Here is a 23,678-nt window from a genome sequence, read left to right on the forward strand (position 1 = left end):
GACGCAACATTGGTTCAGACATTCCTCACTCGCGTTGGTCGTGGCCGGAAAGCGATCCCGGGTCTCGAGAGACGTGGCGCAGTGCGCTGACCACTGCACCACCGCTCCTCAATATAACATAACAAGGATAAAGATTTCCACCTTAGAGCCTTTAACTGACTATTGTGCCAAGTGCTGTTAGCGAGCACCTATGAAGGCCGGCACGGCATACAAGGGGGTTGCGTTTCCAACACCACGCCCGGTCCGCCTTTGTCTCCCAGTACCGATGTTTACACAGCGCAACGGGTACTCATTTAAGGCCGAGTCGACCTAGGGAAGGTCCCAGAACTGGTTCTGCTATTCGCCGCTGTTATTGGTCGTTTGCGGGAATCGAACTCAAGGCGCCGGGGTTCATAGCGCAGTGCGCTAACCACCGCGCCACCGCTCACCACATTCAATAAAACTCACAGACACACCACCCCCATCCACACAACAGCTCCTGACGTTCGCGTGTGTGAATTCATTTGCCCCACTCCTCCAATCACCCCCAGGGAGCCAGCGAGCCGGGGCTGCAGAGAGAGAGACACTCCCACGCTGCTCCCCCTCCCTCCACGACTGCTGGCCCGTGAGTGTGCGTGGTGTGGGTAGAATGCGCGCGTGTGTGTGAGCGAGTGGGTGAGTAGGGGGAGGTGGCCGAGGCTGTGTCTGTGTGTGGAGCTCGTATGACCAACTCCCCTACCCCCACTTTTTTTTTACCCGAGCGTAGCACACAAGGCACACACCACCACCACCGCCGCAACGAAACCACCGCCCCTCGCCTCCAACCCAACCCCCTTTGTGTGCGTGTGTGCTAGAGAAAAGAGGAGGGGAGAGAGAGAGAGGAGCTGAGCAGCGCCTACACTATCGACTGTAACCGCAGTTTAGCGGAACGGGAGCAAACGCAGCGGAGAGAGAAAGAGCGAGAGGAGGAGGAGACGCAAGCAAAGTCATCATCATCATCAGTGCCATTTCGCTCTCTGCTGCTCCAACAGCACAAGCGCATTCCGCCGGAGACGGATAAGCAGCAGCAGCAGTTGGGACGGGAACAGCCGTGCGGTGAAAGTTGAAGTCAATTTTGGTCCTTCAAAGCCCTCCGGTGAGTTTTGTTTTAGACACTTTTGGTGAGCGAGTTACATTTTTGGGTGGATATTATGATTAGCCAAAATATGTGTGTGTGTGATGAATATTGCGGTCTTACGAACTCCAGTTAAAGAGAAAAACCGTAATGAGCTGCGAAGCCATTGTGTGGCTGTGTCATCTCTAAAAGTTACTTTGCGAGTTGTGGCTTTAACTTTACGCGGAGTTAAATGGACAAGTGCCCCGTTCGCAGTCGATAGCAATTGTTGCGCGCGGGTGCTTGGCGGATTGGATCGGCCACCTGAAACTTTTTTTCCCTTTCGGCGTAACATCATTGTTGTACCCTGCAAAGAGGTGCGCCTCGGTTGTGATGTTTCTCAGCTCCCGAGGGTGGCTTTTCCGATCCGCCGTGATGATTGCTGGTGGCTTTGACGCACAACGGCTGCAGGGCCGAGGCCCCTGCAGCCATTTCGTGAAGTGCGGGGTTGTGTGCGTGCGTTTGGAGCAGAGAGCGAGCGAAAGAAGAGCCGAGTGGAGTTGCGATGTTTTCGGACGGAAAGGAAATAATGGAACACTGTTGATAAAATAATATTTGCACAAGGTCCTCTCTCCCCTCCCAATCGCACGTTTACCTTTGTGTGAATAGGTGTGTGTGTGTCTCTTGGGATAGTGCACGGTTTGCACGTGCTATCGGAATAATCCAGCGACTACTTTCGCTGCATGTGTCTTTCCCAAACGCTGGGACGCACCAAAGAGTGGGTTGCCTCGAACGTAGCCACGTGTACACATTCTGGCCCAAACACATGCCCGGCAGAGGAAGGATGTGCGGGGGGGGGGTGGGATTAAACGCCCATTGTGGCATAAAAATGGAGCTTGCCAAAAACCTTCTACCTAATTAACTGAACACAAAAACTCCGTTTGCAAGAAGGGGGAGGTTGGTTGGGGGGGGGGGTGCTACTTCGAGTTGTGTAGGTGAATTGTGAATGGCAGGATGGTTTCTTGGTATTCTCTACTTTTGCGTACACGTGCATACGTAGATAACACGCGTGCGTGAATGTGTGTGTGTGGTTGATTTAGCTCGGTCAGGAACAAGGTGGTGCTGTACTCAAAACATCCTTTGAGCAACAACGTTTGACCCACGGTGGTTCGGAGTTTTAGCGGCAGTGTCGTTTTCCCACGGATAAATCGCGTTTCGAGCGAAGCATGTGAATGTGGTGGTGTGTGTGGTTGTTGTGAGCTCCTCCGGCAGGCAAGGCTGCGTTGGCTGGGTCATGTAGCCCGCATGCCCAGCCACCGCATGCCTAAACAGCTTTTGTTCGGCCGGATCGAGGGGGCTAAACGGGCGCGGCACGGGCTAGAGAAGAGATGGAGTGATGTGGTACAGGAGGATGTGGAGCTGAGTGGACTTGCCGATGACTGGTACCAGCGGTGTCAAGATCGGCCTCTGTGGAGGAGGCTCGTGAAGGACGCTACTGGGCAGTTGGAGGCAGTCGCCCTCCAACAACAACGGAGGGCGGAGGAGCGACGCTCACAACAACGAGCGGAGCGCCGGGTGGCTAAAGCACAGCAAGTTGGTACAGTAGGGGGCACAGGTAGTGCATCAGCCAGTCATCTCGGTCATCCCGGTCAGTCGACCCGTGGCACCTGGGTCTGCCCCGTGACCTCCTGCCAGCGGGCGTTCGACACTTCACGTGGCCTCAAGGTGCACATGGCCTGGCACAAGCGTCGTGGTGACGTCACCGCCACTTAGTGGCGAATGGCGGTTGTTGTTGTTGTGGTTGTTGTTAAACCATCATCGCAGTTTCTGCCTCTGCTCGTGTTGTGTAACGGAGCCCTGCAATTTTTTTTTCGAATTTGGAAAATATTCGCAAATTAACGCTTTGATTTGGCTGGCAAGTCGGAGTGTGTGCTCATTATTACGTGTATTTGTTTTAGTTTGTCCTTCCCCCGCACCTCCGATAAGCACGGTTGGCTACGTACGGTGCGAAATAAGTTCAACATACGTACCCACATGCCTTGTTATACAACACTGTACATAATGTAGCACACTTTATTGACACAACGTTCTTTGGCATTGAGGGGGCTTCCTTGTGTTGTCATTGTTTTATATGCGGTCAATATTCTATTGTTAGACAAAAGAACCCTGCCCTACTGAGCAAAACATTCTGTGAAGGGAGATGGATGATTTTACAGGAAGTTGAGTCCACTCTAGATATTGCTTTACCGTTATCCAAATCGAATGCCAGGGTAGCGAAGAGAGGAATCTGTCGAGATGTTAATTTGTACCCAAGCTGCCTTGCAGAGACCACCGGACCACAATTAATAACCCATGCAATTCACCTTGACGCATGTAACACGCATGTAACACGCATGTAACAAGAACAATGGGCAGCCTTGGACGGGGCAGCGTGACAACAGCACGTGACATTATTGATACTGATTTAAAGCTTTCGTGACTGCAGGGATTCATATTCTTGGTTCTTTCGGTAAAGTAGAAGGGAAATAGTTTAATTTTATTTTATCATTTCCCTTCTACGTGTCTTTACCGAAAGAACGAATATTATTAATAATATTCAGTGTGCCTCTCACACAGACCTGCACTATACTCTACAGCATGAGTTTACCGAGCGTCTTAAACAAGCGACTGCATCTCAACACTCTGTGCAGAAACACTACGCGTTTATTTCACGGTGATGAAGAGCCAGTCGGTCCATAGGCAGCGAGGGGGTGGGGGGGGGGCTAACTCTGAACCTGAACTTGAACATGGGCAAGGGAGTTTTTTGACAGCGACGCATGTCCGCAGCCACCGTGATTACTTCAGAGCAACCGCGAAACATCGGGGACCGATCGACGTTGTTGAGTGTAACTCGTTCTGCCCTTCCCTTTTGCAGCAGCATCAGCAATGACGCAGCCAGCGATTGAGGGCATACGCATGCCAGACGGGCACTATGCCGACGGCACGTGGGAACTGCGCATCCTGGTCACGGACCTGCAGCAGGAGGTGATGATGCGCGTCACCGGGGAGCTGCACATTGGCGGAGTGATGCTGCGGCTGGTGGAGCGTCTGGGTACGTCGTCGTCGTGGTGCAAGTCGGCCGTCATTGCCCCGTGCTTGGGGTTAGGGATGGGCTATTGGAATATTTAAGCAATCGGTTGCCTATAGCGATTATGATCGGTTCGATTCGACGACTCATCGGATAACATGGAAATACAGTAGTTGGTGGGTGGGGGTGTAAATCACCTCTGCCCCCATGTGTGTTGCTGGACGGGAGGTGATGGGCGGGGCTTGGTGACATCATCTGTATCCCCCCCCCTCCCACCCAGTCAGGCTTGATTTGGCTTGAAGGGGTGGCTGCCATTTTTCAAGGAGCCAGAGCAATCGACTCCAAAATAAACATCGGATGATTATTTTTCGTCCACTAGTTGGGTTTATTGACTCATCATCCTCGGTTTAATTTATTATTTGTGTTTGGAGCTCGAGTTCGGCAGTCACGAGTGTCCGTTAGTTTGCTACGTGTCCATTAAGAAGTATGAGAAACAAATGCTTATTCTATTCAACATTTATTCATTTTAGTTAAGTGACTTTCAGTTTTCCAAAACAAAATTGGGCCTCTAACAGCCATAAGTGACGTAGTTCTATGCTGTGATTTAGACAGTTTATTTTATTACAGAAGTTCCTTTTGTGGAATTTGTCATTCGTTGCTTATTTTGACTTAAAATGTATTCACTGCGTTCGAAATGCATTTTTGTCACAATATATAAAGACTGCTAATATTCTTGTCCTGTTCACGGATTTGATCACGTTATGGAAGGACGTATACACTTGTATCAATCATTGATTTTATAATATTTTTTTAATTGATAAAACAGCACTTATTCGAGAAAAGAAGTTAATTATAAACCCAGTAAGTAAATTATATTAGTATTAATCCTTGATGCATGCGAGTGGCTTGTGCCATGGCTCACTATTTTAGGCTGAGTATCTCCAAAGGAGGTTCTCACTTTGGTCATAGGACAAGAACCCCGAGCTTAATAATTTCAGCAGTATGGATGATTAAAGATTACTGCCGAGACACACACGAAGTGCTCAATTAACGTGTTGGCAGAAAGGCAAGGCCCACCAAATTTCCAGTGGAATTATAACCAGATTAGCTGAAAAATAGTGGCAATTTGGCCATTTATCTGCCAGTTTTTGGTGGAAACATCCTTCGTACCAACACATGACCCAAGCACTGAGTGTCTATGCCAGACACATCAAGGATGCTTCCGAGAAATATCATTATAATAACGTGAAAGCATAACCTGGGTCCCTCCCCGCATAACAGGAATGTTGCCGTGGTGGTGCACCTATAGTGAACTGTTCCCATGCTTGAGACCGACAATGTTGATGTCACCCTCCAGCGACCGTAATTTCAACATCTCAGCTGCCACTTACATCTCGCGTCGTCGCCTTCTAACGGTGACGTTTTCTGTCGCGATTTGTCGACGCTGTAAAAGCAGCGCATTGGCGCATCTCCACCGTGGGTCTGCGCCACGTTCACCCGTCGGAGTGATGCGCAGAGCACGTGACGCGCACGGTTCATTTGTCAATCCGAGCTGAAGGTCACACAGTGGCCGCTCGGTCCTAGCAGGTAGTGTGCAATTGTCCGTGACATTAGTAGCCACATCCATGCTCGGTCACCGGGTTATAAACCCCAGGCGTGTTTGTGGTCGAGTCTGTAGAGTGCACATTGTTTTGCGGTTGATGCTATCGTTCCATTCATTCATTCGTTGTTCATGCTCAACGTTTCTCGGCGTGCAATGTTCTTGAGGGCCATTAGCAAGCTGCTGTCAGGGGCCAGGAGACACCAATGGAACCTTGAGCATCTTGTGTTTATACGCTGTGCTAGAATTAATTAATAATGCACTCTAAAGTTTTGCTCGCTCCATGTGTAGAGGTTCATTTCGTGACACTGCATTTGGCAATGTACAAGGGATGATGCCCTTTAAACATGTCTCGCTGTTATAGTTACGCTTTGATCATCAACGCCGGAGGTACATGTCCTCCAGTGTTCATGTAACGGTGCTGCTTCGTGATTCAATTCAAGAATGGATAAAAAAAACCGTTGGGCATTTCTTTTTTTATCTTATTTCTATGGTTTTGAAAAACAAAAATCCTATCTCATTTGTGCGCTTTAGTTTGCTTTATTAGCCTGAGCGTAACGTGAGCTTAATCACGTTTCACATAATTCGCATACATCTTAAATAACGGATTCCCGTGTGCACGAGTCGATCGATGAGTGTTTCGTAAGCGTGAAAAATGTATTCCCGATCGATGAATCAATGCGTCGTCACAGGCCTGGACAACAATTCGCGCACACCTGACGCTTCCCTGACCAACGCTGCAGCAGCTGTCTCGCTCGGACAGACACGAAACATTCCCATGCCGGTCCCGCTCGTACGGCCTGCCCCGTGCGAGTGCCACAAATGTCTTCTGGGAGATAGCCGCGCGGCATGCCTGATATGTCACTCCTAGTGTTGCGTGCTTCGCATTCTGCCAGCGCTTGCAAGGCTGTGTGGGCTCCGTGTTACAGGGGACACAATGGAAACATTCTACTGCTCTCGAGCCGTTTATAAAAGTGGCTTGAAAAAGATATTTTTTTTGGGGCGGGAACTGTGGGCGAGAGTGGCGCTCGCCCGGGAACAGTGGAACGGCTGTTGCGGGAGCCGGTGTGGGCTGCTGTAAACATCTGTGGCATGCGTCGCATGCGTTATGCAATTGATTGCCGGTGATGGGCGCACGATTTTTGGAACAAGTGTCACTTGTGTGGCCGCAGTTTTGAAAATTAAGCACCGTAAATTGCAATTTTTCCAACCCCCACTCACTCTTTAACGGTAATGTGTTTAAACTGGTATAGGTTAATCAAATAAGTTAAAGCGTCATAAAAACAAACATGGAAAAGGTTACATTGTAAAAAAAAAAGTAAGGCCCTCAGCCGTTAATACGTGACCTCGAATGGCTCTGACTGCACTAAGTGTTTAATGCGCTGTAGCGTACGGCTGTACAGTACTATACTTGCTCTCAGCACTGTGGTGCAGATGTGGTCAGTTTCGCTCTCATCGGTATTGGACAGTCACCAGTATTAGTGGAACAGAGTGAAGATTGCAGCCAGCGAACGTGGGCTTCTACTGTAATGCCTATGTTAAGCCCGTTTCCTTTGAACGCCATTGTGGCAAAGCTTTTACACAAATGAAACCGGCCCCACATACCGTGGTGAAACTGAATTGCCAAGGTAAACGTTGCCACTTTTTCCTTTCACCTACGGTGGAGCCATGACGCAAAACAAGCGTGCCTTTGTCGAAAACAAAAACGTCCGCGATAAATGGACGGAGAACTTTAAGCGTTCACGATGTTTCCCGTTTACCCAAATGACAGCGGTCGCTTGGGACCTGCGTGACGCCGCTTTGTGCCGTGGTTTTGGTGTTTGCCCGAGTTCCCGCGACGAGGCTGGTGTACGAGGCTGGTGTTGGCGACACGCTTGATGATGGGAGCGTCGTCGTCATCGCCGTCGTTGCTAAAAACTAAATTTTTGTGTCCCCGAGTCGCCGATTGGCAAGTCGCGTGTTTTAAGTCGAAGCTTGATGTCGGGCCTTGTTGTGATACAGACCAGCCGAGTTGAATTCAGTCCCTAATCGACCGATGTTATAAATCGTAACATGATGTCATTGCACAAAAGTCATGCTGCTATTCCGTACCACACGAAGCATCATTTACTGGGTGTCTTAGTTCACATTTTTGTATACACCTAAGTGACTCGTATTCAAATATAGGTTACATGGAAAATTGGTATGATGGAAGTTTTTTTCCAATACATATTTTCTAAATTTCTCACTAAATATTTGTTTTGGGTCACTGTTAATCTGGAGTAGGCATGTGACACTGTCAGCCACAGTTAAAGCGATGGTTATGATGGACAAGGTGTGCAGGGTGTGGAAATATTTTCCTGATTTCCAACCCAAACAGCATAAAACGGTGCATTTCCTTTATGTTTTGTCAATGAAATGCATTTATTTTTTAAGGCAAATGAAGCTGCACATGATGGATTCTGTCAAATCAAAGATCGTTCTAATTGGGGTCTATATACTGCAAAAAAACAAGCACATGATTCCATTGCAGAGCACAGAACCAAAAACGCCAAGCAGCTAGAAACAACCGGCACTTTTAAACGTGCAAAATCTAAAAGGTAACAATATTTCTTACATTGGACAAGGTTGTAAGAGCTTGACGTTGATGAAAATGGTAACCATGGCAGCAGCGATAGAAGAGTGATCAGGAGGCGACTGACCATCGGTGAGCGATCGACCAGAGTGATGCCAGTGAGGTGCTGGATCATTGATGAGAATCCCACTGCTCTCATCAGTCGGGTTCATTGAGTCACTTCTCCTCCTGAGGCTGGACAAAGCGGTGATCACACAGGCTAATGGAAAGGCGGATGACGATCACCTTTCTCCAAAGCCTTTTTGGAACGCCCAGCGATCGTCAAAACATTCTCACCGATGCCTTCGCCCCCTATCAGGTTCTCGTTTCTTCACAAGTTCCTTGCCATGTGACTGCCACGCAACTGAACAAATGACCTATTCATACGCCGAAGGACCTTTACAGTACAGTAATTATTTTCAAGTTTAAAAATGTGTTGCATCTGCGTTCAACTTGGGGGAACTCGGGGAAGGTTTGAAGAGGCCGCAGGGTTCTGTAAAAACAACTCTTTGATGGTCATTGATGTCAGATGGCAGGGTCCTGGCCCGCTATTCTGGCTAGCAAGGAAACTGTTTCTCCAGTCCTTGGCGTCACACCGTGTAAACTAATTCATCTTCTTTGTGCGCAACGAGAAGAGGTGATGTGGTCCGTGCGTTTCTCCGATCGTTGGCGTCCTGCGCGGCTTTCCGCTCACTAAACACACACAACTATACACACTGTACAGTGTTGAGGTATATGTTTGCTACGAGTTTTATTTTTTATTTTTCATGCAGTTAATTTAAAATTGAGTGATTCTAAATGACTTCACCAATCTGCACTGACCTGTGTGGTGAAGTATGGCCAAATAAACCCCCGTGACCCACCCGGGTCTTGAGGAGGCTCTCATCCAGCAGTGGATTAACTAAGGGCTGTACAGCACATTCTGAAGACTTAATAATGTTTCTAGTTTGGCTACGTAACTTAATGTCTCATCAATAAAAGTTAATCCAGTATATAATGCAAAAAACAGTTTGGTAACAAATGGCACTTTTGAACGCATTCAAACTTCTCTAATTGGCTCATGGGAGCTGCTCTTGGCCGAAACAATTATTTCCGTTGATCCGCGCTCTTCCCGCCAACTTATCTGCATGAAGATGCGGCGGAAAGAGAAATAATCGGATGGGTTGGTACTCTTATCTGCGGGGTTAGTGCTGATATAATTTGTGTGGCTAGAGTCAAAGGAAAGAGTTTTCACCGAATACTCGGATAAGCTGAAAGAAAGTCGACGAGAATGGCTGAAGAGAGGAAAATCGCATCGCAGGGACGACGCAAAACCATGGAAGCACCAGGGCCGAGACCAAGGAGGCAGGCCTAGGAAAGGCTGTGTTTACCCTTTCCTGTTCCAAGACGTCTGCAAGTTGCAGGGTGGGTGTCCCGCTCACCGCTGAATCTCGGAACGTGCAAGCAGTTCGCGTTCATTTTTATTTAGAGACATAGCTCCATTGTTTTTAAAAACATTGTGCTCACCGCAGAGAACTGTAGCAACACGACCGCACTATGACATCTGGCGCCAAACTGTGCCGCACACCCTCCCGCATGGCCTCATGGGAGCCTCGGTACATCTTCCAACTTGAAGACGTACTGATAAAGTGATTTTATTTTTTGTTTTTCTTCTGATTCCGTTCCGATGACATCTATTTACATCATCGGAATGGGAAAGGATTAAAATTGGTGAGCCAGGACATTTGTTATCATGAAGTAGCGAGCCGTGGATGTGAAGGACTGTGAAGTTGATGAGGTGGTCTTGGACATAAATGAGTGGAGAAAGAGGTTCAAGAAGGCAGATCCTCCGCAGTCCACGATCTCTAGACCAGATATTTCACTTGTCGGTGACCGCCTGGGGTGGCGTAACTTTAGTGGGAAGAATTTTCTGAGCGTGGCCAGACAACGGTGAATTATGTCAAATCAGAAACAATAGTTGCATGCAGGAAAGCTGTGCGTTTCAACACAAACGCCTTCGGGAAATGCTGATGGCGTTTTGCGCATGCGCGATGGCTGCGTGCGTTTTTTGCGTCTTGTTTGAGAGTTGGTGAATCGTGTTTTGGTAACCGTTCGTAACGAGTGGGCCGCCAAACGATTCGCTGCCATCGGCCGTTTTACAACTTTGCATGGGCACCAATTGCTGCTCTCTGGTCCATGGACGGTCCATGAGTGGTGAGTAATGCCAGGAAGACGAAGATGTGCAGTGATGGTGGATGATACGTGTGTTCATAACGGAAGGTTCATTGCTCCTTTATAAATGAGCAGCTAAATGCGGCCGGCGGTTTGTGTGCTTTTATTGAAATTGGTCGCATTATGGAGTACGTGCATGCAACGCTGAGAGAGACGGAAATAGCCGCACATTAGTCAAAGAAGAAAACACAAGTTCGGGGCAACATATTGACGGTGAATATAATGTACGTCCTCTAACACCAGCCTTCATCAGCTTGTCTTTGTCTGGTGTAAGACAACACATGTACCTAATCAGGAATCTTCAAGCAAAAACTGTGAACAAATTCCATCCATGTGCAGAAATGTCCGATGTCCCAGGAATGCTCGTTTTGGTGGTGGCAGGCGGTCTCGGTGTGTCACGCACAGGAGTCAAAACCTGTGGTGTCCTCAGGGAAACCACCCACGCCAACATGTGCTGCGTGCTTTGAGGAATTATGGAATGCAGTGACATCATGGCTTGGAAGCTTGCGTGGCAGATTGCGATGTTCAGTTCTCCAACTTTTTTGTTTGTTGTTGACGCAACTTAGTTCTTCCTCTCGCTCTAGCCGCCTCCCTGCCTACGACATTCGAATCGTAAACATGAACGTTGACCAGGAAAACAAGACGACAGCTGAAAAGCGTGCAAACTATCACAGAGAGCCGCATGCCTGGCATTACACCTCGAGACGGAAAGAGGAACACAAGTATCAAAGAACATACGAAAGTGAGAGACGTCATGTTCACTGTTAAGAAAGGTCATTGGGCTTGGGCAGGACCTATCACTTTGAAGGGACGATGGCCTGGAGGCCGAGACGATCTGCGGTGTTGCAGCCAAAGAAGCGAATATGCCCGACAGGATGACCACCGTGGATTATGGGAGCGTTGAGATCGGCTCGTGTGCAGGAGTTGGATGGATTGTTGTTGCGTCGCGAGACGGTGAGATAATGGTGGCGGCTTGTGGGAGGCCCTCAACCAGCAGTGGATAGATAACGGCAGATGATGATGATGATGAGCTTGCCTTTCTGCCTCATCTTGGTACTCGGCGTGCGTGTTCGTCTTGTCGGTCACTCGCTTCGCTTCGCTTTAACTTCTGTGAAGTTGGCAGCTCATGAAACAAATTTACAGTGGAATATTTTTTTCTCGCAAATGTTAGTGCGCGGAGGCCATATGCTTTTAAAGATTTAAATAATGAATGTGGTTTCTGGAGTTAAGCGTGACCTGTGCCAACGGTATGTCATGTTTTATTCAAAAAGTCATTGCTCAAAGTTGCCTTACCTGAAGTTTAAGAAAAATTGCCGATAATTAATATTTGAAATTTTTCAGTAAAGTGTCGGATGCTGATTTTCCATTGCTTGATTTTATGTTATCTTAACATATTCATTGATGCAATGATGGAAAGTGAATGATAAAGGAATTAGCTCTTAGACGCATTTGTCAAAACCACTTCACCGGTTAGCGCACTGCACCGTGAACCCAGTGGCATGATTTAGATTTTCGGTCACGAGCAAGTTCTGAACTGCTTACGGTTTACCCGTCCACTTCACTCGCATTGCAATGACCTGCATGGTGAAGTATGACCACAAAATGTGAAATTCCTTGGTATGTTTGTGGTGTGGTGTACACGTGAAACTGATAGCGAGTGGTTGTGTGATGGTTCATGGATTGTGCTGTTGTCCTGGAGACCTGGTTTTGATTCTTGGCCCACATGCCGACATCAGTGGCGCATGGCAATTGAGCCTGCCGTGGGCCTACTTGAAGTCAACCCAGCCTAAAATGAGTTCCTGGCACACTTTATGAACGTCGGCAATGAGGAAACAAAGGTGTTTCGACATTGGTGATGAGAACCACTGGCACTCTGGCCTTGAATAGGTACTCACAGCACTTTCCCTTCTCGTCTGAAAGCTGTCAAACGTCACTCATGGGGCATGAATTTCACGATTTGGAGCATTCCTCACGGTTTCATGTTGACGTTGCAAAAACCTCGCGCATTACCACGATAAAAAAAAAATCCTCCAAAAAAAGTTACGAACTTTCCAATTTCTCAAATCTATTCAATAATGGCTGAGAGCTCGTACAACAACCCCGCCACTCACCTGGAAGCCGACCAATCAGATACGTGAGACTTCTTCATTACAGGCGCACACTCCCCCCTCGACCCCGCTCTGCCCCACCCCGACCCCCCACTGCTCCCACGCTGACACCAGCCAATCTCACCCCACCCCCCGACCGGGAAGCGTCACGTGCATGACCATCTGACCTTCTTCCATACCTCACTCGGTGTAAGAGCTCGGTAATCTACGTGACTGAATGCCGATGAGACCCTGACAAACCCAGGCCAGAGTTTGCTGCTTAAACAGTTGCAGCTGGAAAGCATTGGTTCAGAATTCCCTAAGGCTGATATAATAATAATATATCCCTCTATAAATACACCATATTCTCCAGATTTTAAGACACACTCCCCCTCCCCCCCTGCATTTTAGAGCAAAAGTTTTGGGGTGCATCTCATCACCTAGTAGGTGTGTGTGTGTGAGACCAGATTTGTACAACTTTAATGAAACCGGGAACAAGTTTAGGGGTGCATATTACTTTCCAGAGCATCTTGTAATCGGAAGAATACACAGAGGAACAGACTTCATGTCCTGTTCATTATGCCGCCGATAAGGCCGTTCGTTAGGTGTCCGTACCTGATCCTGTGTGCCGACGATGGCTCCCCCTGTACCGTGAACAGAGATGAAGAAGGACTGGTCAGACCACGCGCTCTGGTGGGAGCGCAAAACCATGTGGCTGCTCAAGACGCACTGGACGCTGGACAAGTACGGCATCCAGGCGGACGCCACGCTGCACTTCACCCCGCAGCACAAGCTCATGCGCCTGCAACTCCCGAGCATGAAGTACGTGCGCGTCAAGGTCAACTTCTCCGACCTCGTCTTCAAGGCCGTCGTGGACATCTGCAAGACGTTCAGTAAGGGCCGCGGTCGCTCCTCCCGTCGTGCCGCGTTTTTGTCGTGATGCACGCACGCACAAACGCACGCATGTTGAACCTGTTTCGCACCGTGCGTAACCAACCGTGCGAATCCGGGAGGTGCGGGATGAAGGACAGGAAGCTGCGCACAAAAAGTGTTTCTAAAGAAGTGAGTTTCATCTTCTTGGTTCTTTCGGTAAAGTCACGTAAAATGGAAATAATAAAATAATAGAAATAAAATAATATTAAATAAAGTAATATAATATAATGTTTTATTTTTATTATTTCATTATTTCCATTCTACGTGACTTTACCGAAAGAACCAAGAAGATGAATCCCTGCAGTCACGAAAGCTTTAAATCGAAATTTAAGTGAGTTTTCAGTGTAGATTTCAAAGTGGCGGTGGAGAGGGTCGAGCGGCCTCGGTGCCATAGACAAGTGGGCTCTGTCATCGGAGTGGGTTGGCTTCCTTTTAAAAGTGAGCCGCGTGCTTTTAACTGGGAAGTCGTGATGTCATAGGGTCAATGAGTGCTCAACAGTGTCCATAATTTTATGTCGACTTCAGTTTTGTGCCAATCTTAAAATGCATGGAAAAATCAACAGAGTAAGTTTATAATAAAGTAGTCTATTCTAACCCAGGCATACTTTTTTTTTGCAATCGCTTTCCAGCATGGAGGGTGGGGAATGGAAGGCTTGGGAGATGTGAGCAGTGGTGGCGGCCTGGCTAATGGAGTGTGGGGACAAGATGTAAGCTGTGCTGATGATCCCAGAACGGCCCAGGAACGTTCCTCGGCCACCGATGGCACTCGCTAGTCGTCACGGAAACGTGGCATGAGTCGATGTGGGCAGCATTTTGTTGTTGGCAAATCGGAAGGAACACCTCTCCCGTGCCTCTTGCATTCCCATTTTTTATTTTTACAATGAAAAAGGTGTGGCTATATGGGATGGTGCCATGGAAAAACAGAGACGCGGGTTATTTTACATATGTATGTATGTTGAACTTATTTCTCACCGTACGTAGCCAACCATGCTAAACGGAGGACAGCAAACTAAACACAAAAAGCATTTTAGAAGATATTAGTTTTCAATCTAGATGACTCAAAAGTGCATACCTCCAGTGGCTTCCTAATATCGGAAGGAAGAGCGTTCCAGATGGCCACAGAAGTGCATCTGAAAGCGTGCAATGCGGTGACCATGTTTTTTCAATGACTAGCCAAAAGCCGCTGCGAAGATGACTGGAGTTCGCGTGATGGTTTATGCTCCTTGACGGTCACACATCTTTGTTGTATTTGTTACATTGAACAGTATAAAATCAGATGTAAAGGCTGTCCGTGTGCCCCATGTTAAAATGCCCCATGCTGTACATTCAAAGCATTATGATGTATGGGAGTAGAATTGAAATTATGTTTGCTGCTCAGGAAAAACACAAGGGAATGATCGATTTCCTTGGATTAACTGGTATTGAATCTGTTTGTTCCTGCTGATGGCAATTCAATTACATTTTTTTAATGCGTGGCTTGGTTGGGGCCCACTGAGACACACTATCCCTTCAGCCAGGAATAGCGTGTCCTTCCCTCACACCTCTGATTATCACGGTTGGCTACTTACTGTGCTAAATAAGTTCATACACACAGGGAGACCAGGTTAACCAGAAATACAGTGCAGCAAATTCAAGAAAAGGTCTGTTGTTCATTTGTCTATGTTCAATAATCAATCCTAGGTATCTGTTTACGCTTTACATGTGCGTGTTGATATGGATGTGAACCTAGAAAGCTGGCGTATTTGCTCTGGAGCCAGAGGCCATTTCTTATTTGAATGCGTTCAACTGTTGGTGTTGCACACACCAAGCTGCCAAAGGTTAAAGGCCATGTCACATGACCCCACCTGCTGTGCATGCTTTGTGCCCGAGCGCAGCTTGAAAATAGCGCCGGTCCTTATTAGACTCCAGACGCTGCTGAGTTTTCTGGAATCCATTACTTTTGAGCGGCAGCACTTGAAGCTGATTAGAAAAGCCCCTCTTCATTTCGGATCGAATTACCGTTTACGAGCAGGAACTGTCCAGGATTTTTTCTCGATGGATTGCTCGAGTATTAACTTTGAATCAGATTAGATTGCGCTTGTAATCGGACGATGAGAGAGGTGGCCGTACGTTAATGTAAAGAGCATTTGACAACCTGACAGCCAAACTTTTTGCTGGCGTGATTTTATTTTTTGGTTTGGTAGAAATAAGTTCGACAAACCAGTCAATTAAGTGGGCTGTTAGAGTTTACAAATCCTCTGCCTGCCACTCGTGTTAACATTAAAAAAATATTTGCTTGTGTGGCAGAAAAATATGGAAGGATTGCCGCTAAGCATGAGGCATTCCATAAAGTGTGAAAATAAAGAAATGTTCAACAAAAAACTTGGGGAAAAAATATACCGGTTCATATAAATGCAATAATCTCACTCGGAAGGTTTTGTTGTCTAAGTAGGTTGGGTTATTGTTAAGCAGACCGACACAATTTAAACACTTAGCATTGACATAAATTAGCATACATTTTACAGCCGTTTGTCCATCCACTGCTGGATGAAGGCCTAATCACGCCGCGTCAGTCACGGGACTTTGTTTGGCCATACTTCACCGTGCTGGTCAGTGCGGACTGGTCAAGGGAGTTGCCCCAGACCGGTCCACATTTGTCAGCTGTGACAGGATTCAAACTCAGATCTCCGCACATTCACACCGCTGTACACTCACCACCGTGCCACTGCCTCCACTCTAAGCGGTGACACACACAGACCCACGCGAGGCAATTCCCAAAAAGGGAACTTGGTTTGGTTTATAACTCAACTTGTAAACATATTCATTGTAATTACGCACTGGGCAGTGAGGCGTTGTAGCCTGCGTCTGACTCCGTCTCTGGACCAGGCAACGAAAGCAACTTTTCCACTTTTCCTTCTTTGTTTTTTCGGTAAAGTCACGTAGAAAAGTCACGTAGAAGGGAAATATTTTATTTATTCCCTTCTACGTGACTTTACCGAAAGAACCAAGAAGATGAATCCCTGCAGTCACGAAAGCTTTAACTCGAAACTTTTCCACGGTCTACATTTCACGAACCCATAAAAAGTGTAACTTTGCTTCTGGTCTAAATGTGACTGAAGCTTAACCCCTGCAGCCACCTCAGCAGTTGTAACCAATACCTACGTTTCCCTGTCACTTAATCGCCGTTGACGGTTTTTGTCGCTGCCGTCGTTTTTTTTTGCATCGCCCAAGCCAAGTCGATATCGGACCCATCGCGTCTCTCTCATTTTATTAGCCGGATTTATTTTATTTATAATTTTGCCGCTATATATTTCCACGTGAAGAGACGCTTTGTAGTTGAGCTATCGTTTGTGGCCAGGTCGCTTCTGAAAAATACCTCCGGGGGCTTTGCCTGGCAGGATGGGGGATGGTTTGGTTTTATTTGTTTGTTTTTCGGCGATTTGTTTGCCTTTGCTATACTTTGCACTCCTATCGTGTTTTTGTATTGTTTGTTGTTGTAGCCTTCTTACCTGCCCCGACTGGGCATCTGTGAAAAAGAGCTCTGTAGCTCATCGGATTCCTCCAGGATGATTGAATAATTCTGATTCCGAGTCGGGGCTCCCACGGAAGGCGCTTTGGGCTGTGATACGCGGCGTGTCGTGGATACACGTGCACACGCGTTCGCACACACGCCGTGAGATTTAAATAACGCCGCGTGGAAATGGACACCTGCCCTGCTGAGCTCCAGCCATTTTAATTAGCCGCGAACAGGGCATTTTTAAACTCTGTCCAGCGTGCCACTCTGCTTACCTCACGCCTATTTTAAACGGCCGCGCGGTAAACACTGAGCTAGCACGGCTCGCAGGACTAAGAGTGTGCTCCTAATATGGCCATTGTATTGCCGATTGCCTACGTTTGCATGCCGTCAGTGCCGGAACTCCCAGACTGTTCCGTGCGTTGGTTTAAACATCTAATTAGCTTGCAGTCGGGGATTTCCTATTTCTCAGCCGGAACAAGAACCCCGATAGAGATGCGTTGTTGTCTGATGGCTTTTGCGATGTCTGACTGCAGACCGTCTTCGACACGACCAATCGTGAATGTGCCCGAGCTGGTATGTATGGGCGGAAGCTTAACCAGGGTTGAGCCTGGTTAGCAGGTGGTTGGGAGGTTGCCTGGGATTGCCATGTGTGTTTGTATGGCTTTGGGGCTGCAAGGTGGCCAGAAGATGTCGGCACAACGATAGATTCTTGAGTCTATCGGTGCAGAGCGTTGAGTGTTATCCCCGAATTGTACGTGTGGCTTTTCTCTGGGTACTTCCAGTTTCTTGCCACGGAGACAAATAGTCATGAATGGCATGAGCCAAACATCCCAATTATGGACCTTTCTGAGTCATACTCGGTGATCAGCGTGGCTTTCCTGGGCAAATAAAAAGGCATGGTTTGTTTTAAAAACTTGTCCCATTCTTTTTCATAGTACTATCGATCATAAAAAGGGATCCAAAGTAAGGTAATAGAGGCAGAAAAGAGAACCTTTTAGTGCTTTTGGGAAATTTTACTTAATAATGAAAAGCAACATGCCACAGACCTAATAAAAGGAACGTTTGTATTCGGTGCATATTACATACGATTACATTTGGATCAGAAACAAGGACACTGAAGCAGAAATAAACGAGAGTTTAAAAGTGTGTATTGAGCCATGGAGGGACACATGTTTTGAATCGCACCGAGACACGTAAAGTGGAAACGCACGATTCGGAGAGCAAATGCAAGCTGGAGACATCGTGTTCGCCATTTAAGAAAAGTACACTTGGCCGGATGCGTCGCTAAAGTGGATGATGGCCAAGAGTCATGGCTAATGACAGTGTGGCAACCAAAGGAGTGAAGCATGTCCAAGAGGGACATCCGCCACAGAGGTGGAGCAATGAAATAAACTAAACTGTAAACTATATTTTATGTTACCAGATAAAGCCCACTGAGCTATTCAGCTCTTTTTCAGAAGCGACCTGGCCACATATGATAGCTCAAGGGAGGGACGTATCATGTGGAAATGTTTCGCATTCAAATACTCTGAACGCATGATTCTAAATGTGGAGGGGAAAACCGGAGGACCTGGATAAAAATCCACACGCCCACGGGGAGAGAGACTAGGCAAACTCCAAATATGCAGCAGGCGTCAGGGTCGGGATTGAACCCATGACCAGGCGAGGTAGTTAATATCTCACCGCCATGGCACCCGTGAAATGAGCTTGTGTGCAGGAGGAGCTCTATGGGTTGTTGCATCGCAGGACAGTGGGAGACCGTGATGGCTTGGGGGGAGGCCTTCAGTAAAGAAGGTTGATGATGGTCTCTTTGGGGTTGTCGCTGTTTTGATGTCACATGGACATGGCCACTTCCGAAAAGCGATAATTAGTGCCACTCATTACCCTGTGCCGGAAGATGCTTGGGGACATCTGAACCCATTACAAAAACGGGCAAAGTTGTTACGACACTCGCAGAGTTATGCACAACACATTAGAAAAACAACGGCAATAACATGCAACAAACTTGCTGAACATTACCTACCGCAGGCTAGAGATAAGAAAGTACACCTTTCAAAGTGTATTAGTGTGGAGACCTTTAAAGTGCAATTTAAGAGGAAACCTTCGAGCCATAAGCAATTATCGTAAATGTGCGGGCAGCTGGGCTATTGCTGTTCAAACGTGTCGAAAGTGCACCTGGCTCGCCCCGGTTGTTTACGTTTCTCCCTCTCCTCACTCTTAGCTGCGTGGCGTGGAAAATAAAAACAGAACGAGGGTTCACGAGTGCCTTGTTTAGCCCAGCCCAGGCCAGGCACGCGATGACCCGAGCTCTGGGCAGGCAGCTGGGGTTTCCGATTCGTTCTCATGGCAGGGAGTCGATCTGCAACGTTCGTACGTTCGTGCCGAGGGTTGGCGAGCGAGCTCGTGGACGGCTCTTGTTGAGCAGTCTGATGAAATGGGCAAAATGCTGCCAGTGACACGGGCCAGTGGCTGGCTAAATGCGGTTCCACGGCGGTGAGATTTGTGAGCGCAGTCGTGCACCGTGGGCTATCCGTCATTGTCCACTGGTTGCAGGAGAGGAGATCACCGTTGAGGTGGCTCGGCAGAAGGGTGTAGCGGCTCGCAGTGAGAAGGTTGCGAGTTCAAATCCTGGTTGGGGGGTCCGACTTAGCCCATCATCCGTCTTGGGTTGTCAAATGAGTTATCACTTTGTGGTGAAGCCAACAGTGGTTGTGCTGTGGATAGACTCGTCCCCAACATCGGAATGCAGATTTTCCTCCACTGGATCAGGGGCACGCTCAGCACCGTCGATTAGCATAGTTGCATAAGTATGGTGCGAAAGAAGTTCTACGTACATAAGGTTACATAATTTGAGCAGGAAATCCGCTTAGATTTATTTGGAAGGAGATGGCCACGTAGACTTGATGTGCCAACACGACAGACAGGAAAGCATCCCACCCACCTCTGCGAAGCAAGGTCTCTAGCATACTTGCTGGATAACTGTGTGATGAGTGGCAGACGGCACTCGCAAAGAGAAGGGCGGGGGGTGGGGCAGCTGCTAATCCGTAGGCTGTGTACGTCCCAGTAATAACAAACCTCCATTCTGGTGAAACCCATAATCTGGTTACATAGTTTTGCTGGAAAGTTAATCCTTCACAAAGTGGTTGACAGTCAAAGTATAGTTTGCATTATTTTTATATATGCAGTACATGTATGTTCATATGTACTGGGACGTTTTTTTGCTATACTTTTAATATGGGTATATTTATTTATATTTTTTTTCTCACCGTATGTGCTGAGAAACCTCAAAGCATGGAAATAAATACACGGCTTTGGATTTTTTCGTGTAATTTGTTTTGCAAAGATATGTATGGAATGCAGGTAAATGTATCTAATTACTACATGTAAATGGAGTATTTAGATATTGGGTGAGCAGTCGGTTCGTGCACTGCTGTGAACGTAACCAACCGAGTTTGATTCCTGACCATGGTTAATGCGAGTCGAGAGTGACATCCAAACCTGTCCTGGGCCTTCTCACCTGCAGGCGCGGCAAAATATGTATTTATTTATCCAGGAGCCTCAAGATTTGGTATTTTCAATGCTTGGCTAAAACATTTTTTGTAGCCATGTTCCGTTGCTTGGAATCTTTTTACACTCAGAGACAGATAGAGGAACACACAATCAAAGGACACAACACACAATTGACAGACTTCATATTGACTCTTTATGAAAGTAAATGGGCAGGACACGTGCCAATATAAGAGATGATTGCTGATGGACACAGGATGACCACCGTGGTATGAAGCAATGAGTTACATTTGCAGGATGTAAATCGATGCTTTGCATCATGTGACTCGGTGATGGCTTGGGAAGGCTTTCATACAGCAGTGGATGGATCTTGGCTGATGATGATATTCCAACATAAAGCTGTTCGAAGGCAAACTTCTGTATTTTTTGCGTGAGTAAAAGGGATATGTTGATGAAGACCAAAATATCTTCAATGTTAATCTGTGGGTAGAGGAGCGGGTGGCCAGCAGTAAAGATTAATAGACATTTATTTATCCAGGAGCCTCAAGACTTTGATATTTTTAATGCTTGGCTAGTTCCTTAAAACGTGTTTTGCATATTTGCCAATATTTTTATCCAATAAAATTTTCAATACATACGTAAATTACAATACATTAATGAACAAAGTAGGCTGTCAAATGTTTTAACAAAGCGAGGGAGCCATGTATAACTGGTGCTTTAAAAATTGCGGTTTCGAGCTCATGATTTAATAACAACTACAAGCGATTTGACTTGCCGTTATGTCACAACTAGAGGTCAGAGATGAACCTTGGCTTTGTAGATAGTATATAGATAATACTATGACATTTCCAACGGCACATATAAGTATCTCCCCGTGAGAGAAACACACAAATGTCACGACTGAAACTGAATCCGTGTGCTCTGCTCAAATAACTCAGATATTTATTTTAATTCTGAAAGACGGTTAACAATGGAGAGTAGTTTAACACAATGTGGGAGGACCTGTTACTAATCGTCATTTTCACACCAGAAATTATGTTGAAGTCGTGGAACCCAGTCTGATCCATGGGGAGGGTGGGGAAGACGAGTTATAATGTAAACAAAAACATTTATTGCAAAACAGATGAAAGTAAATATGCTTTTTAAAGTATAATTCAGAAGTCAACAGGAATTAAATTAGATTAGAACAGCGTTTAATTCAGTAACCATTAGTGAAGAATCTAAACATGAAACGCATGCCGTTTTATGTACATTAATGATCTTCTAGTTTAGGTAATAAATCTCGCCCTAAACATTTCATTGCGGCTGCGTAAGTGATGAATAAAGTGCGCAGGGTAAACCCGTAGAGTCCATAATCTGCGGTGTGAGGGGTAATGTTTTATTGTATGGGATTGATTTTGTATTTATTGTGGGTGATTAATTGTAGCTTAACTGTGGCCTTAAAAGGGTTTGTGAAGAATAACAGTGGCTCTTTCATTTAATATTTGCAAGCATACCGACTTAACGTCCAACTTAACCCTATCATGATGCACGAATTGGTAAAATAAAAAAATTGTTTGCTTTAATGTGATTTTAGAAGTTAAAAGCACGCCAACCCAAATATTTCCCCCCGTAACATTTCATATCATCATAGCAGTCGACCATTGTGCATGGGAAGGGTCTAGAGAGGTAACAAGACAGCAGACTCGTTATCACAATCGCCTTCAAGCATCACCAGCGGCATGGAATGAGATTCAAGTCAGGACATGGAAAAGTTATACAAAAAAAATGAGTGGTGTGGGGGGAGGTCAGCGAACTGAGCTGACACCACTGACACCTTGGGTTGAGTCCAGGCAGCTGCCATTGATTACCCTAGCCTCTCGAGTGTAGTAGCACGTTGATAGTGTCGGCCCGGTCACCAATGACTGCATACGAATACAAAAACGTTCGTGTCAAATTTGGTCATCACTTAACTTGGCAAAAAATGCCAACTTTGAGAATTGACAAATCTTGAAGTGACTGCCGTGCGATGAATATCTCTCCGGCAGCTTGGGTTGGAGAGTGCAGCAGCCCTTTTATGGGTAGCAGGTCACTCCAAGGGACTTCAATCGTGACTCTGTGATACTGGCCATTTCCTGTTTTGTAAACAGGGACCGTGGGGGGATATACCACGCTGTGAGAATTCTGAATTTATGAATCTCATGACATTGGAATCAAATTGGAATGAACACAGAAGAAAATACAAATGTGAACGTTCTTTTCCCCCATGATATTGAGATGTTCATTTTCCCCCGTTTTTTTTTCTTTAGACATCCGCCACCCGGAAGAGCTGTCCCTCATCAGGAAGCCTCAGGATTCCTCCAAAAAGAAGAAGAAAAAGGGAGGAGAGGAGAACAACCACGAGGAAGTGACAGAGTTGGAGGGTCCTCTCATCACGCCCACGGCCAGCCCTGGTGAGTGCAGCTCAACGGTGGTGTGTGCCACCTTTTGACAAACCGGGGTTTAAGAAGACGTCGAGACCAGGATCGGTGGGCCGGGAGAATGGGGTTTTGAGGAGTGAGCCAGTGGCAATACTGTACTGCGATCGTGGAGGCACTGTAGCCGATGGGATAGGACAAGAGGTGACTTGGTTATATACACCCGTGCTGTTATTCGCACGTATGTTTACTCTTCGAATGAATACATTTGGCTTCTGCCAGAGTTTCCACAAGGAGTTCTAGTGGAGGCTCAAGTGTGCCTCCCTGAGTTTGCTAAGTTAAGGGGGTCAGAAGGGGGTGATAGAGTCCCCCTGCCCCTCTGTGCTATGGCCTTCGGTCCTAGGTGGCCCATGTGCCATCACCTCCACCCCTACCAAAGGCCCCTTGGTGCGGCTTGCATTGCTCGTGAGTGACTCGTCGTGTGACTAAGCAGCAGGCTGGCTGGACAGTTTAATGGAAGGTGGGGGGGGGGCCCTCTTGGTAAGTTTCCATGTTTGGGTGAGGTGTAGATGTCATCTGGACCGATAAAGAATAGGCGCAATTTTCTCGCGTGTAATTTTGCCTCATTCTTCAAATGTTTGCGCAACATCCCGTGTCGACCACTGCAGATGTGTCGCTTTATTTTGCAACGTGGACTTTTACCGAGTTGGAATCGC

The 23,678-nt window shown here is 46.9% G+C and overlaps 1 protein-coding gene across 2 annotated transcripts in view; it reads left to right on the forward strand.

Annotated features, from left to right (window-relative positions):
* The first annotated feature begins 509 nt into the window (after positions 1 to 509).
* Positions 510 to 23,678, forward strand: part of LOC144723479 (fermitin family homolog 2-like) — a 60,909-nt gene continuing 37,740 nt past the window's right edge. The window contains exons 1-5 of one of the 2 annotated variants that reach the window (XM_078602270.1): positions 510 to 604; positions 834 to 1,114; positions 3,987 to 4,163; positions 13,290 to 13,523; positions 22,855 to 22,998. In XM_078602270.1, coding sequence (XP_078458396.1) covers positions 3,998 to 4,163; positions 13,290 to 13,523; positions 22,855 to 22,998 — 544 coding nt within the window. In that variant the 5' untranslated portion in view covers positions 510 to 604; positions 834 to 1,114; positions 3,987 to 3,997. Of the gene's footprint in view, positions 605 to 657; positions 1,115 to 3,986; positions 4,164 to 13,289; positions 13,524 to 22,854; positions 22,999 to 23,678 lie in introns of those variants that run through there. The other variant, XM_078602271.1, reaches the window with a different exon arrangement.

The sequence above is a fragment of the Lampetra planeri genome, chromosome 18 (genome assembly GCF_965212315.1).
Source record: "Lampetra planeri chromosome 18, kcLamPlan1.2.h2, whole genome shotgun sequence".
NCBI classification, from domain to species: domain Eukaryota; kingdom Metazoa; phylum Chordata; class Hyperoartia; order Petromyzontiformes; family Petromyzontidae; genus Lampetra; species Lampetra planeri.